Source organism: Labrus bergylta, chromosome 12 (assembly GCF_963930695.1).
Source record: "Labrus bergylta chromosome 12, fLabBer1.1, whole genome shotgun sequence".
In the NCBI taxonomy this organism is placed as follows: domain Eukaryota; kingdom Metazoa; phylum Chordata; class Actinopteri; order Labriformes; family Labridae; genus Labrus; species Labrus bergylta.
The window spans coordinates 8,030,299-8,045,757 of record NC_089206.1 but is presented as its reverse complement, the minus strand read 5'-3'; the positions used below and the strand labels follow the sequence as shown (position 1 = coordinate 8,045,757).

Genomic DNA, 15,459 nt, shown 5'->3' with positions numbered 1-15,459 from the left:
TTTCCCAAGCAATGCTGAAAACTTAAAATAGAAAATAACACCTCCTAAAACTACTCTTACTGTCACAGTGTAAAAAAAAAAAAAAAATTGCCTCCCAAAAAGCATGTAGTGCTCTGAGGTCTTCTACGCCTCCATTCATCTTAATGTATGGAAAAACTGAATTTTTCAAGGACTCTGGAGAGGTCTAAGTCATGATTGATTGTGTACTTACAGCTTCTTAGTCCTCCTACCATACATGCACATGGAATGGGGGCAGACTGTGACTCCTTGGCCATAATAGTATGTACTTAATCAGCTGGAGAGGGCCTTCAGCTGTACATTCCCCCTTGGAGCATGACTGAAGCCCTTTGTGAAAGGGTGGACACATTTAACAGGTCCCCACTCATTGGCTGATCGTTCGACCCATATAAGACTGCTGGGGCTGTGTTTGAGTGCTGCAGGAGGGATGGAGGCAGGAGTTTAGTGATGGCAGCCATTAGCAAATGATTGATGGGGCTTTGGAGGTAATTTTAGTAAAGCCAATTGTTTTTGATGAAGTTAATGATTGATGCTATTGTTTTCTTTCACATTATGGGGAGATTTATAATGATTATAAGGGCTTAGTGTCACATCTGAAATTAGGATATTAACTTGACATCAGCTTTGCAGTATCTCAGAAATAGACTTTTAATTTGTTCCTAAAAAATGTATGCCTCAATAAGTCAAGCCCCAGATATCTGTGACTCAGAGCAACATATTTGGTGCACCTTGTGGTGCATACTGTGTAATAATTTGTCTTGTCAGAACACAGGGTTGTTGTTTGTGCAAGTAAATAGCAAAGAAAGACATTTTTTTTGCACACTGGATGTTCCTTGTGTGCTGATGTGTTCCCTCTGTGTCCCACTATTATCCCAGATAACCAGTTCAGAATGTCTATCCTGGAGCGCTTGGAGCAGATGGAGAGGAGGATGGCGGAGATGGCCAGCCACCAGCAGCAGAGCGGTGCAGGGAGTGGCGGAGGTGGGGGAGGAACAGGGGGGGGAGGAGGGGGAGGCGCCGGAGGAGGTGGAGGGGGAGGCAACAACAGCCAGTCACAGGTAAAAGCCACATCACGTTGCTCATATGTTGTGTGTGTATCATTGCACATGTGACAGAACCAATCAAGCATCACGTTTTCTTTTTCTGTTGATTGACACTGAACAGAATTGAGTGATTTGTTGTTGTTATTGTTAAGAGGCATTTAGAACAACAATTAACATTTTCCTCTCTTGGGTATGTCAGTGTGTATCGGGCCAGTTGCAGGCCAGCAGCTCCTTCGAGAGCCGTGTTGTGGTGGTCTGTGAGAAGATGATGAGCAGAGCTTGTTGGGCCAAATCCAAACATTTAATCCACTCCAAGACCTTCCGAGGCATGACGCTCCTTCACCTGGCTGCAGGCCAGGGCTACGCCACCCTCATCCAGACACTCATCAAGTGGCGGTGAGTGCAAAATACTCGACATGCCCTATAATGGGGCTTTGGTTTGTAATTAGTGTGCCCTACCAGTAAATAACTGTGAGACGCTAATTGTTTTCTCTCTTCTGTACAGCACCAAGCACGCTGATAGTATTGATTTGGAGTTAGAAGTGGACCCTCTAAATGTAGATCACTTCTCCTGCACACCTTTGGTAAGAGAGCTGAAGTTATCACGTCCTAGCTTTGTGTGATTTGTGGCGTGCTGGTGGTTATTTAAGCATTTTAAACAGTCTGGTCCAATGATACCTAGTAGTAGAAAGTTTAGGCCCTCAAGAATTTATAAATTTGATGTGAAAGTGCAGCACAAAGACCCTCAAACGTGCCTTGAGTACGAACTTTGTCTTAGTGGCGGTTTGTAACTCTGTTTTGCTTATCTGTTCCTTTCTGCTCATCTGTCTGCCATCCAGATGTGGGCATGTGCGCTGGGTCACCTGGAGGCAGCGGTGGTCCTGTATAAATGGGACAGACGTGCACTAGCTATCCCTGATTCTCTGGGCCGATTACCCCTCTCTATTGCCCGTTCTCGGGGCCATACCAAACTGGCTGAATGCCTGGAGCAGCTACAAAGAGAAGAGCAGCAGCCACCAGCCCCTCTACCACCCACAACCCGCATGTCATTCTCCCCAAACCCTGACACCCCTACCACAGACAGCTGGATGGTCAGCTGGGCAAATAACACCCAAGCACCCAGCGGCAAGAAAGGGGGTCCTGCTACAACTACAACCACATCCAGCACCACAAGCCTCAATCCAGGCCAGTACAATTATTGTTTTATGTACATCTTTTACGCCACACTTGGAGGAGAACCAGTCAGTCTGATGATAATTGTTACATATTGTGATTCTTGCAGATTTGAGACGGCCGAGATCAGAACCCTCCAACTACTACAGCACAGAGGGCCAAAGAGATCTCCCGCTAGCTAAGAAACACAAACCCAACCCAGAACTGTTTCAGACTCGGCCCGACAAGGCCATGTCTGTTCCTCTGAGCCTGGAGCAGCAACAGCTCCACAAGCTGTCCTCTAGCCCCAAGAGCCTGTCCTCAGAGGGCTTGAGCTCAGACAAGAGCCTGTCTACAGGAAGCAGTACGGGGACGACCAGATGGAGCTCCAGAGAGAGTTTCTCCAGCAGTGGCTTGGGGAGGAAGGCGCTGGGGGTCAGTGGAAGCAGCAGCTTGGGGAAGGAAAAACTGGTCAACCGGTTACGACAGAGGGAACAGCTCGGCATGCTGGTGATGGCAGACAGAGAAATGGCTGATGCAGAACTGTTATCCTATCGGGAAGATCTGGAGAACCAGGACTGTCTCACACAGATGGACGACTTGCAGGTGAGAATAGAAAACCCAGCTGCGTCCTCAGTCAGCTAAAGGTGCAAACGTAGATCCAAGTACAGCCACAAATCAACGTTTAAAAATATGACCTAAAACTTCTTGCTTTTTATTCAAATGCTTGCATTGCCGAAATTGTGTATCCTAATATACAGTATGTCTCATGGGAACTCAAAACTCAAGTTAAAATACCTCTAGAATGATTGCTGCCTTTTAAGAACTTTTTTTTTTTGAAGATGCAAATCACTTGCATAACATGTAGTGCACTTGGTGTATACATCTTAAGTTAAATAGATATTTTCAGAGTGAGGAAACAGAATGGATATTTATTGTCACCACTTTTGAAAAAGCATACATAAGAACTAACCTGTCACCAGTGACAACAGCCTGGCAATTTAAGACTTAAATACAACCCTACAGTACCATGCCACTTCTTTAATGTCCGCCTCCTGCACTGGGTAGGCGGCATTCACCAGGCCAACCTGGCACTCTGTCGATGACCATCACTGCATAATAAACTCTCTCTATTGATCCACTTCCATAGCCAAGGGATCCTTCCAGTCATCCATCTCAGTCTAACTACTCCTTCAATGGATGAAGTGCCGGATTAAAAATGCTAGCCTCCAACCTGATCACACTTGTCATTATTACCCTCTCCATTGGCGTTTAAGGCAACATTTGTCACAGGGCTAAACGGGAAGCCCAGTGTGCATGTCTGAATCATGTATTGTCAATAGGAAAGGTCGCCCCTCAGCTGTATCTAATGTTTAACATTGAGAGGGTGTGTCATCTTATCACTCTTCGTTCTATGTCCAAACAAACAGGTAAACATGATGACTCTGGCGGAGCATATAATTGAAGCAACGCCAGAGAGAATAAAAAGGGAGAACTTCAGTGCTGCAGACTCTGCGCCATTAGACACGTCAGGGGTCAGCAACACCATGAACTGGCTGGCAAACTACCTGGGAGATGTGGAGCAGCTGCCGAGCATTATACACCTACGGTGAGGAGCACTTTTGGAGCAGGGAAAGCAGATGTGAATATTGTACAGCTACATGTGGCTTTGTGTGCAGTATGTGTGTACCCTACTGCATTAGGCCTTCATCTTTTATTTCCTATGCAGCTTGGTATTGTTGCAAAGGCTACTTCAACATGCACTTGTACTTTATAATGGCAATTTAAAATATACAGCAATGTTGTATTTTAAGATTGACTAGCCTTGTAGATTTCATAAACAGTACATGTTGAAATAGGATATTAATCACTTTGGATCTTTAATATTGTAATCCAATAGGATGTATGTGTAAAAAACAGGTGGTTGTTTTTTCTTCTCAGCCATTGGCTCAGGGTAACTTTCTTTGTCTGGCAGTTGTTTATTTTTAATCGATACTACCACAGTTTTCCATTTGCATTAAGTAGAAAAATATTTTTGACTAGCACTGTACCAAAGAACATAAAAAGAATGTGAATTTGTAAATGGACTGATTCATTAAAATTGAAGCTTTCACATTTTCTGCCTATTTCATTCATACACTAGACACACGTATGAAGATGAGGGGTTCAAAGAGAGTTAATTTTTCTCTCATCTTCTTTCCTTAGATCTCTGTATAATGAACCCCTGACCCCATCATCCAACCCCAGCCTCAGTCCTGGGGGGTCTCCGCTAAGGGAAGGTCCCTTGGAGAGGTCTACACTCCCATCTCCAGCTGACTGGAGTGAGTTCATCAATGCCTCCAACAGCAAGGTGGAGCGAGACCTGGCCCAGCTGACTCTGTCAGATCCTGAGCAGAGAGAGCTGTATGAAGCTGCCCGCCTAGTCCAAACTGCCTTCCGCAAGTACAAGGTACAGGCCTGACGCTCAGGTGCCAAATGATGTGTGCACTGCAGCCTGCAGTCACAGGGTTGGAAGTTTAGTACTGGTATCATAAACCAGTTTTGTTGAAAGTTTCTGAAGGGTTCACTTTATTTTGTTCCAAGCTATGGAGCTCTGATTTTGCAGTAAGGTTTGGGATTGTGAGACTGTTTATGATTATTTTTTGTTTGGGGATTACACTGTTCTTATCATTTTTCTAAATCTACCTCTGTCTTATTCTCTGTTCCTGTGCTCATATACACATAACAACAAAACAAAAATATTTCAAAATACGTCCCTGTGGTTTCAGCATGGGAAGCTGCCTTGAGCAGAGCATGGCCTTGCTTAGAGGAACGACACTGCACTGTCCCCTGTATCCCTGCTGCAGTTAGATAAAATAAAGCTTATGTTGTCTTCCTCTCTATTCGTCTCTTTATCTCTATTTTTAGTAAGCTGTATGGAGCCTGCTGCTGCCTGTTTTTAACTAGCTCTATATACACCAGTCCTTTCCCCCTGCCCTATCCCATTCCTCAACTCGCTCTCCACCCCACAGCGACTTTTAATGAGTTTTCATATTACAAAATGTATGCTGTCGTCCACAGTCATCTGTTATGTCTGTCTGCCAACTGATGCTAAGATGGACAACAGTCTCACTTGGAGCCAGTTTACCAGCGCTGGACATTTGCCAGGTTCACCAGGAGATCCAGGGACACTTGACAGAGCCACTAATGTCCTTTGTGGCAAAATAAAAGTTCAACTGACCTCTGATCTGTCCCACTGTACTCTCCAACAGGGACGGCCGCTCCGAGAGCAACAGGAAGTAGCTGCTGCCGTTATTCAACGTTGCTACAAGAAATACAAACAGGTAGACACCACCAACACATTGAAGTTATTCTGACTTGGTCACATCTAAAAAGTGATTATAGGTATAGTTCCTTTTGTAATTAGAGTGTATCTTAGTCTTTTTGAAGGGAGATATTCACATGAGCTGAGTTTTCATTAGCAAGTTTTTGAGAATGCAGGAGTATGTTAGTGCGTCATTCACAACCTTTCTCTGTTTCTGTTTACAAGCTAACATGGATAGCCTTGAAGGTAAATGTTTCTTACTACCAGCTGCTGAATTCAAACGCTGGCTTGTTTTCCTCACCTAAAGTGTGAAGCCGTATCACTAAGCAAATAAAGTATTCACACATTGCTTTTGTTCTTTTTGGCACAGTATGCACTTTATAAGAAGATGACGCAGGCCGCCATCCTTATCCAGAGTAAATTCCGCAGTTACCACGAACAGAAGAAGTTCCAGCAGAGCAGGAGGGCTGCCGTGCTCATTCAGCAATACTACCGCAGCTATAAGGAGTTTGGCAGACTGAAGCCCCACCACCGCGGGGCTGCTGCTGCCCTGGTGCAGCACAAACTGAGGTAGGTAACCGGCCACATACTGGACAATTACTGGAATAAGCTGTCACACACTGACTCAGGGAATGTGACAGGAACGGAGATTAGGCAATAGTCAAACTGCGCAAGTATGGAGAATACATATGAACAACTGAGTTTGAAGTTAAACCTTAAAAACACAAAGACAATGTGTGGTTAATGTGCCATGGCAGTGATTCCCTAAGTGGGCCCTGGGACCCCTAAAGGGGGGGCCCGGCAAGGCTTAACAATAACTATGCACACACTTTTTCACTGCTAGCAAAGGAAAATTTGTGAGAGGACCTCCAGGTGAAGGTAATGCTGATAATAAATCGACTTTACACCAGACGTCACAAATTTGGAAGTGTCATGTTGCAACATCACTTTTTTATTGTGTCCTCTTTAAAAGTGGCGTGTTAGTTTTTTCAGTTTGTGGTCACACTGAAGTTGCTTTTCTCTACTTTTTGCAGTGTTTGAGATCAATTCTACAAATGTAGAGATTTGTTAGCAAAGAGCATGACTGACATTGTGTTTAGTGTATGTTGATATCTGCTGAAGGAAGGCCTTGCTGAAAGAGTTTGGAAACCACTGTGCTATGTAGATGTTAAAGGTTCAAACAAACAAAGGAATATGCAGATGGGATCTGTTTGAAGAGTAGTATTTGTTATCACCCTACACCTATGTATGGCTTTCATACCAATAACCTTCTCTATGAATGTTGTGACCAGTACGCCCAACCATCATAATCAGTTCCTATAATCTTTTTTTTTTAACTCTATTTATTAGAATTTGTTCAAAAAAAGGTACAAAAACACAGGATGAGGGTTGGAATCAGTATTCAGAATTTGTTGCTTTGTCAACATGACAAAAGGACGAGACTTTGCGGAGGGATCTTAGAAAAGAGTAGTTAGCTTTAGTTTGGGATTTTCATCTTTAAGATTGATTCCAGTAAGTTCTGAAATATGACTACAAGATTAATCTTGTAACCCATCAGCAATCATCATCTATCATTGTCCCATAGTTTCAGATATTTGCCTCTGGTAACGTATTTCTCTTTGACTTCAGTACAGCCAGTGGTTACGGCGTAACGACTTCCTGGCAAGACTTCCTTTACTGTAAATGCTGTCATTTCTCGGTCCATAACATACTCCAGAGTAACGTCTTTTCATCTGTTGTCAACACCATGCTGAAGATCTAAACCCCAGTGTACAGATTCTACCATTTTATGAATAATCTGCATACAGAGATCCCCAAAGGATAAGGGTTGAATTACATTCACAGTGAGATCATTAATTCCAGTTTTCAAGTACTGCTTTAGAAAATGAACTCTGTCATATCTGTCTGTTGTTTTGCAGAGGTAGTCTGCTCACAAAGAGGCAGGATCAGGCTGCCAGGAAGATCATGAGGTTCCTACGTCGCTGCCGCCACAGGTAAACCCAAACACTGACTCTTACACATGCACACATCACACTCATTGAAATGTACACACTTTAATCTACATACACATTTGGGCTGGGTTTTTCCCACAACCCCATGATACGATTCATATCACGATACAGAGGCCACGATACGATACATATCGTGATATACATTGGTTAAGGAAAATGTTGTACACAGAATTCACTACAACAGCTGTTCTTTAATGTTGAGAATAATCCTGCATTTAAAAAAAAAATCAATTCAGGTCCTCAGAGATCCTAGAAATATGTAATACACAATGTGTTAATCCCAGAGCTGTGGCTATGGTCTTCAGCCATATCGATTCTGTAACATCTGCATCGATACATGTGTTTGCAAGGAGAACATGACGATATATTGGGACATGGATTTGGAGCACAGCCCTAATACACAAACAAACAAACACATAACACACTTATTTATATGTACTCACTTTAATCACTCACTTTATGTTTAGTGCAAAGGCTCAAAAAAAAAGTGACATTTCAATGAGCTAATAATGAAGTAGAAAGTAAGCACTACCATTAGTTTCATACTCTCGTCCATGTCTCACTTATTCTTTTTACTCCTGTTGTGTGTCTGAATTACATTTTTGCTGGACAAATTGGGTGGTCAGAAATGTCTCCTACACCTAAGCTCCACCCCTCCTTCCCCTCACTGTATTTGGTTCCCCACCTGTCCTCGCCCCCTCCCTCACAGTGCCTACTGTGTGCTAATAGCTGTCTGGTATTGTTTTGCTGTTTATGCCAAGCCCCTTGATGGACCATAGACTGTTCAAGCGGGTGAGTGCAGCCTCAGCAACTCAGTTCGTGCCTCTCTCTCTCTCTCTCTCTCTCTCTCTCTCTCTTTTCTTTCTTTCTTTCTCTCCTATTATTCCTTATGCCTCTTTCTCCTTCTTATCTCTCCCTTGTTCTGTCATTCTCTCTCTCTCTATATTAAAACAATTATCCCCTCTTGAAGTCTTGGCCTTCGCTTTCTCTCCTTCCGTCTTTCTTTCACTCTCACTCTCATTTTCTCTTTTGCTCTCTGTCTCTCCCACCCCTTCAACCACCCTCCCTCCTTCTCCATCACTGTTGCTTGATGCCTGCTTGCATGAAGGCTGCCGACTGGAGCCACAGGTGGACTGAGAAGCTCAGATTTTAGTGCAGAATATATCTCAAACTAACAAAATGCTTATGAATGATGATGTCACTGCAACACTTAACAGGCACTTCTCTGACTCTTTTTATCTCTGTCTTTCTCTTCTTGGAATTTCCTTTCTTTTTTTCAGTTTTGTGTGGATGTGCAGATAGTCATTTTGAGAAAACAGGAGGCTTTGTTTCAATCATGTTTTATTCTGCTGCATGTCAAGTGGTGACAACTATGGGCCTTGCTCTACCTTTAGGCATGCTATGGACCTGCTGTTTCTCAAGTAGTTGTCTGTCCGTCCGATTGGCTGTGTGTCCATTTCTTGCCACTCGACAGACTGAGAGGGGGAATTAACTCTCTTGTTTTTTCATTTAATGAAACTATGTCAAACTGTTTAAGGGAATATAACCACTGGTTTTAATAAAGAAATAAATACATCATGATATCTTGAAAAATATACATCGCTGGGAAAAAGCTCAGAAAAGCATAAATTGACATTTGAGCCTTTGCACATTTTCTCAAATATTTAACCTTTGTTTCAACATATACCCTTTACTGTGTTTAAAAAGTATTAACATGTGTGTCACAGAGGGTGTGTCTTTCAAGTCGTGATATAGGTCAGGACACTTTGACGGCATGTAGGTCACAGTGAAAAACAAACAGTGGTGTCTTCCATCCATTGGGAATAAACCACCGCTGTAATGGATTCAAATCTCCTGAGAGCTCAGTGTGACACGATGCAGCAAACACACACACACACACACACACACACACACACACACACACACACACACACACACACACACACACACACAGATACATACAGATACATACATACATATATTTAGCCATGCATTTTCACAGTCCACCACTCTTCAGCACATAAAAGATGCATTAGTTTCTGTTAAGAACATGAGTAAGGCTAAATCCATAACACGATGTTGGTTGATGTATAAATATCAGCTTAGGATAAAGATCTACCCGGCAGCCTGACTGCTTTTTTGACACTTGAGACATGTCTCGTCTATGAACTCATAACAGCTTCTGGTGGTATTCTTCAGGTCACCTCATCTTATGACGTTTCAATATTATCAGTTCCTTTTTTCTCACATGAGGGGAGATTTTCTCAACCTTGACCGCTGTGCCAGGAAACACTTCTCAGTTCTTTTGGTTTCTAAGTCGGGGAATAGACCACTGAGCCACAGAGAAACAGTATTCATACTTTTTCATCTGATTTAATGGCTACGGGACAGTTTAACATTATATAATAGTCTTTATTTGCAATATAATCAAAGAAGTCAGTCGCCTCCCGGTGGGCGACAGCAGGGCAACATGATGTAATTTGAGTAGAAAAGTGTGTCATGGTGCCAAGTGTCACTTTTAAATGAGCTAAATCACTTAAGAATCATTTGTATTTAATTTAGAATATCCCAGCTGTATTGTTCAGAGCACTGCAAAACAAAATGCTTCTTGTATATATTATGTCCTAAAAGTGCTTTTAATCTCCAACCTGATAGAATAATATGTTAATGATTTTGTATTGTGCTATGATTATCCCCCTTTTGTTCAGTTCAGTCCTGACCAACTTCTTTCTTTCACAGAGCAGCAGCATATGTCCTGATCATCTGGGCTGTCTTGATATTGTTCTGATAGTATTGGCTGACTCTGTCAGGCCTGTGTATGTGTGTCTTGATGAGTTTGTGAGCAGAAACTTTAGCCATGAATGCTTGTATTCATGTACGTCTGTTCTCTATCTGTGTTCCAGGGTGAAAGAATTGAAAAGGGCCAGGGAACATGAGACCCCTCAGAAGAGCCCCCTCACGATGTGACATCACTCTCCTGACTCCTCTTTTCTTTTTTCGTTTGTACCCGAGACATTTTACAAGAGAAATGAAAAAAAAAAAAACATCAATGCAAGCACTGCAATTATTACTACTACAGCAGTGTTACTGGCTGGACTACTGCAACATGTACAACAGCTTTTTTTCACATATCTTTTCTTTTCACTGACTTGATTTTGGTCGGAGAGTGGCAACTTCTAATGGGAATATAAACTACAAAGGGCCGGGGTGGGGGGGTTCAGAACATTTGCTTCATGGCATTTTTTGCACTTTTTCATGGATTGCTTTTGTCTTATTTTTGAAAAAGAAGAGGATTCAGATGGGAAAGGAAGCCAAGGCAGGACATGTCTGAGAGGACGCATATTAAGGCTGCTGCAGAAGATCTCAGAGGATAGGGAGACCATGCAGAAACACTCTGGGCTCTTATTGTGTTTCATATTTTTTAAGTGACCAATCGATTCATTTGAAGAAGGATTTTTTTTACCAAATGTATTGGTGATCCACACATCCACTTGTTTCCACTGCTGTAGATGATACGATTCAATTTAGCTCAACAATTCACACTGTCCCACTGTGCTCTACCCCACCAGTCTGCCCACTCGGGTGGAGCTACAAATGAATGTAGTCGGGGGTTTAACAATACAGAAGCAGATGAGGGATACGATATTTGTTTTTTGCCATTTCTTAAGGAAACCCATATGGTTTATGGTAAATATTGTCACTTTCTTACTTGAATTTGTTCCATACCGTCTGATGTATTTGTTCCATCATGTCCAATGTAATGGTGATCTGTATCTTCAGACTCTATGTTGTTGATTCCTTCCAAGAAAAATGCATGACTTCTTGGCAAGAAAAGTCTTTGCTTGTGTGCTTATGGTCCAGTCTTTCAGCCTATCCTCTGATTTTCTTTTTGTTTCCATCTCTCCCTTCATCACCATCTGAGTAACACTATCCATGTATCGTCTTGTTTCTTTGGATCTCACTCCACGTTGCTTGTTTCGGTTGATTGCTCCTCTGAAAGCGAACAAGAGAAGAGAACTCGCCTATTTGGTTCGTTCTGGTTCTGGTCATGCAGGTTATTAATGTTCTTTTTAAATGAACTTCAGAGCCTGTGAAGGCTTTTGAGGGGAAGATCACATACATTGCCTTGACGTCTTAGAGATTCTTTGAGGGGTCCCTAAGCTTGTCCCAAAATAGGGGTTTGACAAATCCATATTTTTGACAATTGAGCGATTTCTGTATATAAAGAAGGCTGGAAGTACGTAGGAAAAAAACATTTACCCAACGGGGATTGTATTTTAGAAATATATTATTTTATTCATTAAAAATGGGTCAAAAACAGGTATGAGACAAAAACAGAATATTTGTATAGTTTTGTTTGAATGCCTAAGAAGTATGGTTGTATTGTTTGTAAATAGTGTAAATACCTGGGATAAAAATGAGCTATGTGCATGAAAAGTATGATGAGATTCAAAAGGGAAAAAAACAACAAAAGCAGTAGTGGCTATGCTCTGTAAAATTAAAACTATTTCACTAGTAGAGTATTTTATTTTATTTTGATTGTTCTTAAGAAGAACATTTTGCTAAAGCATGATACTATTGCAATATAAAAAGTACAAAAAAATACTGTATTTAGAGTTAGGAGAAGTCTGCAAAATTATCTTAAAACAAGTACAGTTATGTTTACATTTTCTTTCTTTGTTTTTTTTTTTATTGGTTCGTTTTGGGCTACCAAGAATTTTTTGCCAATGGTGCCAAGATATGTGAATGCTATATAGCTTAAGATGAAGAGTTAAGTTAATTTTTGCAGAACAGATAATCATACACAAGCACTGAAGACCATAAGATCACAACTGGCCGAGTCACTCGAACAATAGGGTACACAGTTTGCAAAGGGGGGGTCATGTTTAAGCAGAAAGCATTGAAGTCTCTCATGTCTCCACTGTTCCAACATTAACTGAAGCATTTGACCATCACTGAATACAGTTTGATTTATTGTTTTCATTGCAAATGGAATGTCATATGTTGTTGAGATTTTTTGATCTTAGCAGCCTTGCCCATGGTGTCAATGTGATAACTCTCCGTCCCAGAGAACGATTTAATCCCCCCCTTAAATGTAAATGTGCAGCAAGAATTGATTTATCAATTCTTGGCTTACCCCTGTAAACTCAGCAGGATTTTTCCCTAACACACTACGTTTTAATAGAGAGGAACTCCCTGATCAAGGCTGCTAGGGTCTAAATAAACATTATATTTAATGTCAAATTGAACAAAGAGAAAGATTTCTGGTTGAAAAAGATGTGTGGCGAACTGTACATGACTGGATTTCTTTGTCAAGCAGCTGAAAAAAAAAAAGTAAAATGAACTCTTCCGACTGTCAAAGGTGCTAAAACGGTTTTAAAAGTTGCATCCATGGAGGGTAAATGAGCCAAAAAGACTGTAGTAACTAGTGTGTACAGCAGTGCACTTGTGCCATTTATAATTCTAATTCTTGTACATTGGATATATAAAGAGAGAGAAAACACTCGAGCTGCTGTTTTTTAGAGGTGCCTGCTGGTTGCTGCCTAATACGTATATAATATAATCTAACCCAAAAGTGTTTCTGTTTCCAAGTAATGACATTTGATCATTCAGCCAAGTGCCACTGAAAAACTTGAGTTTTATTTTAAAGTATTGTCATGTTTCTTAGGCTACATATTCTCACATTAATTTCTGTGACTGACAGGTTGTTTTGTTGTCCCGTTCCCCCCCCCCTCCCCCCCATGTCAACTTTTATTTCCCGAGTGTTTATGTAGAAAGTGCCTCTTCATATCCTGATCACGCATAATGCAGAATACACACAATGTACCCGAGGTTGAGGAAATGTGATGGTCACCCCCACACACACACATACAGTGCTGTATCCTCTGTATCCCCCCCCCCCCAGGTTACACTGACCCAAGGCCACAATCTGATAAATTCCCAGTTCACACCGGTATCAGTCCAGCACTACAGCCTGTCAACATGCTAAGCTTTACTTTTTGTTTTTTTCTCTGCCTTCTGCTCTGTTTTCTACTGGGACAGCTTGTTAAAATCACTTTTAAGAAAATGCCACTACTGGGGTTTGTTGCCTTGCATTCATCCTCTAGTCTGTTGTTAGAGTGCATAGCCGATGCAACGTGGTGGCAAAAAGGAGAGGGATTTATTATGCTTGCATGGGTAAAATAGTTAACTGGGTGACAGAACCTGCACCTAAAGCATGCTTATTTTCCTAGAATCGGTAGTCAGATAGACTTGTTAAAAAGACTTGAACGTTGGATTGACTTGTCACAGAATTCCAAAAGACATAGGGCATGTGACCGGAGGGCAAACAAGAATTCCTACAAACAAGCCAATGATGAGTAATCAGTTGCAACTGATGTTTTCATGGTGAGGCATGACGACAAGATTGTTTTTTAAGACCGAGCTCTAACTTTTTAGACTTTTTCCTTTCGTTTTTTTTTTTTGTATCATTTAGATTTGATCAGTGTGCTCCCAACCTCAGATAGACCAAGGATGCAGACAATTGTGAAAGTATGTACAGCAAGTATTTCCTAAAAGTGACACACCTTACACACAAACACATGCACAAGACACAGCAGCAGCACACATGCAGACATGTCAAAGTGTCAGTTTCATTTGTACACAGCGCGGTGAGGGCAGCGTTTGCTCTTCTCGAGACTGAGGGACTGATTCACCTCCCTTCTGTATTTTACTCAGGGTGCCAAAATGGGGAGGAGGAAACAGAGCAGGACACGTGATTCACGGCAGAAGACGTTGAAATTCAAATAGGGAAACCTGATGGTACTGACAAGTTCACAGCCGGAACACGAAAGTATTTAAAATGATTGAATATGAAATATAGAGCAAGCAGATACCACAGGAGCCATGGAATAAGGTCCTGTTATATATAGCTCATTAAGAAAAATAATGTGACTTTTTATCATAGAATCCTGTCAAATCATAGTATAATTCAGGCCAGTTCTTTCGGCCTCTAATTTATCTAAGTGACACAGACTAGAGGGTATTTAAGATTAAGAGAGTAGTTTTATGAAAAGTTCACCTGCAAATCTTGTTTTTACTGCCATTTATTAATGGGATGACAGGTTAGCTGATAGGCACTCTTCATTAGCGTTATAAATTTTCAAAGCGTTCTGTGAATTGACCTGGGAATCTGCCTTTCCTCCTCTTCTTTTTCCCCGAGTACCCAAACCGGAGAAAGGTAGGCACATCAGGACAACAGAACAGAAGCAGTTTTACAACATATTCCACTCGTGGACACAGAGCAATAAAGAATTATTTTGTGGAGACCTATAGACCTAGTGAAGTTTCAAAATGATTGGACACATGTAGTCGACTTACTCTTATGCAAATGCCAGTATTGCAAGACAAGCATTCAGTAGTTTATGGACAGCAATTATATGGCACCCTTTACCGAACTGCACGTTTTCATCAAATCCAAACCGAGAAAAAAAATCCCTGCTTTGATAGAAAGCTGTGGGTCCTCGACACTTTGCATGTGAACTAGTGTTAGATCTTTTTTCCTCTCCTCTATAGCTGTCTTTCTCTCTGTCTTTCCCTGTTATGTGACCCAATTTTTCCCCCCTTCCCCAACCCTGTATCCTTAAGGTTTCATCTCCTCTTGGTTCTCCTGATGTGTTTTGCTTTCCTCCCTTTTCTCCCCTTCTCTTGTTTGTAAGTTTTATTTTTGTAATTGTGCATGTTCAAGCGTCACTGACTCGATGGATATGTTTAAAATTTAAAAAAAAAAAGAGATTTCAGCTGCTGAAGCCATGCAAAACGTTTTGAATTGCCCTTAAAATATGGAAGATGTTTTCTGAATGCTTTATATTCTTTCTGCTGTAAAATAATAAAAAAAGGAAAAAATGAAGAAAACTCGAGAACAAAGTTTGCCCCGTCTTTTTGTTTCCTG

General features: G+C 41.4%; 1 protein-coding gene across 7 annotated transcripts in view; it reads left to right on the top strand.

Moving 5' to 3' along the window:
- The window catches only part of camta1a (calmodulin binding transcription activator 1a), a 298,102-nt gene extending 282,668 nt beyond the window's left edge, over positions 1 to 15,434 (top strand). For 4 of the 7 annotated variants that reach the window (XM_065961234.1, XM_065961229.1, XM_065961233.1 and 1 more), the window contains 13 exons: positions 895 to 1,076; positions 1,261 to 1,457; positions 1,567 to 1,645; positions 1,901 to 2,246; positions 2,344 to 2,819; positions 3,644 to 3,822; positions 4,419 to 4,662; positions 5,465 to 5,536; positions 5,743 to 5,763; positions 5,888 to 6,087; positions 7,437 to 7,511; positions 8,291 to 8,321; positions 10,433 to 15,434. In XM_065961234.1, coding sequence (XP_065817306.1) covers positions 895 to 1,076; positions 1,261 to 1,457; positions 1,567 to 1,645; positions 1,901 to 2,246; positions 2,344 to 2,819; positions 3,644 to 3,822; positions 4,419 to 4,662; positions 5,465 to 5,536; positions 5,743 to 5,763; positions 5,888 to 6,087; positions 7,437 to 7,511; positions 8,291 to 8,321; positions 10,433 to 10,465 — 2,135 coding nt within the window. In that variant the 3' untranslated portion in view covers positions 10,466 to 15,434. The remainder of the gene's footprint in view (positions 1 to 894; positions 1,077 to 1,260; positions 1,458 to 1,566; positions 1,646 to 1,900; positions 2,247 to 2,343; positions 2,820 to 3,643; positions 3,823 to 4,418; positions 4,663 to 5,464; positions 5,537 to 5,742; positions 5,764 to 5,887; positions 6,088 to 7,436; positions 7,512 to 8,290; positions 8,322 to 10,432) is intronic. The other 3 variants (XM_065961231.1, XM_065961230.1, XM_065961236.1) reach the window with 3 other exon arrangements.
- The last annotated feature ends 25 nt before the right edge of the window (positions 15,435 to 15,459 follow it).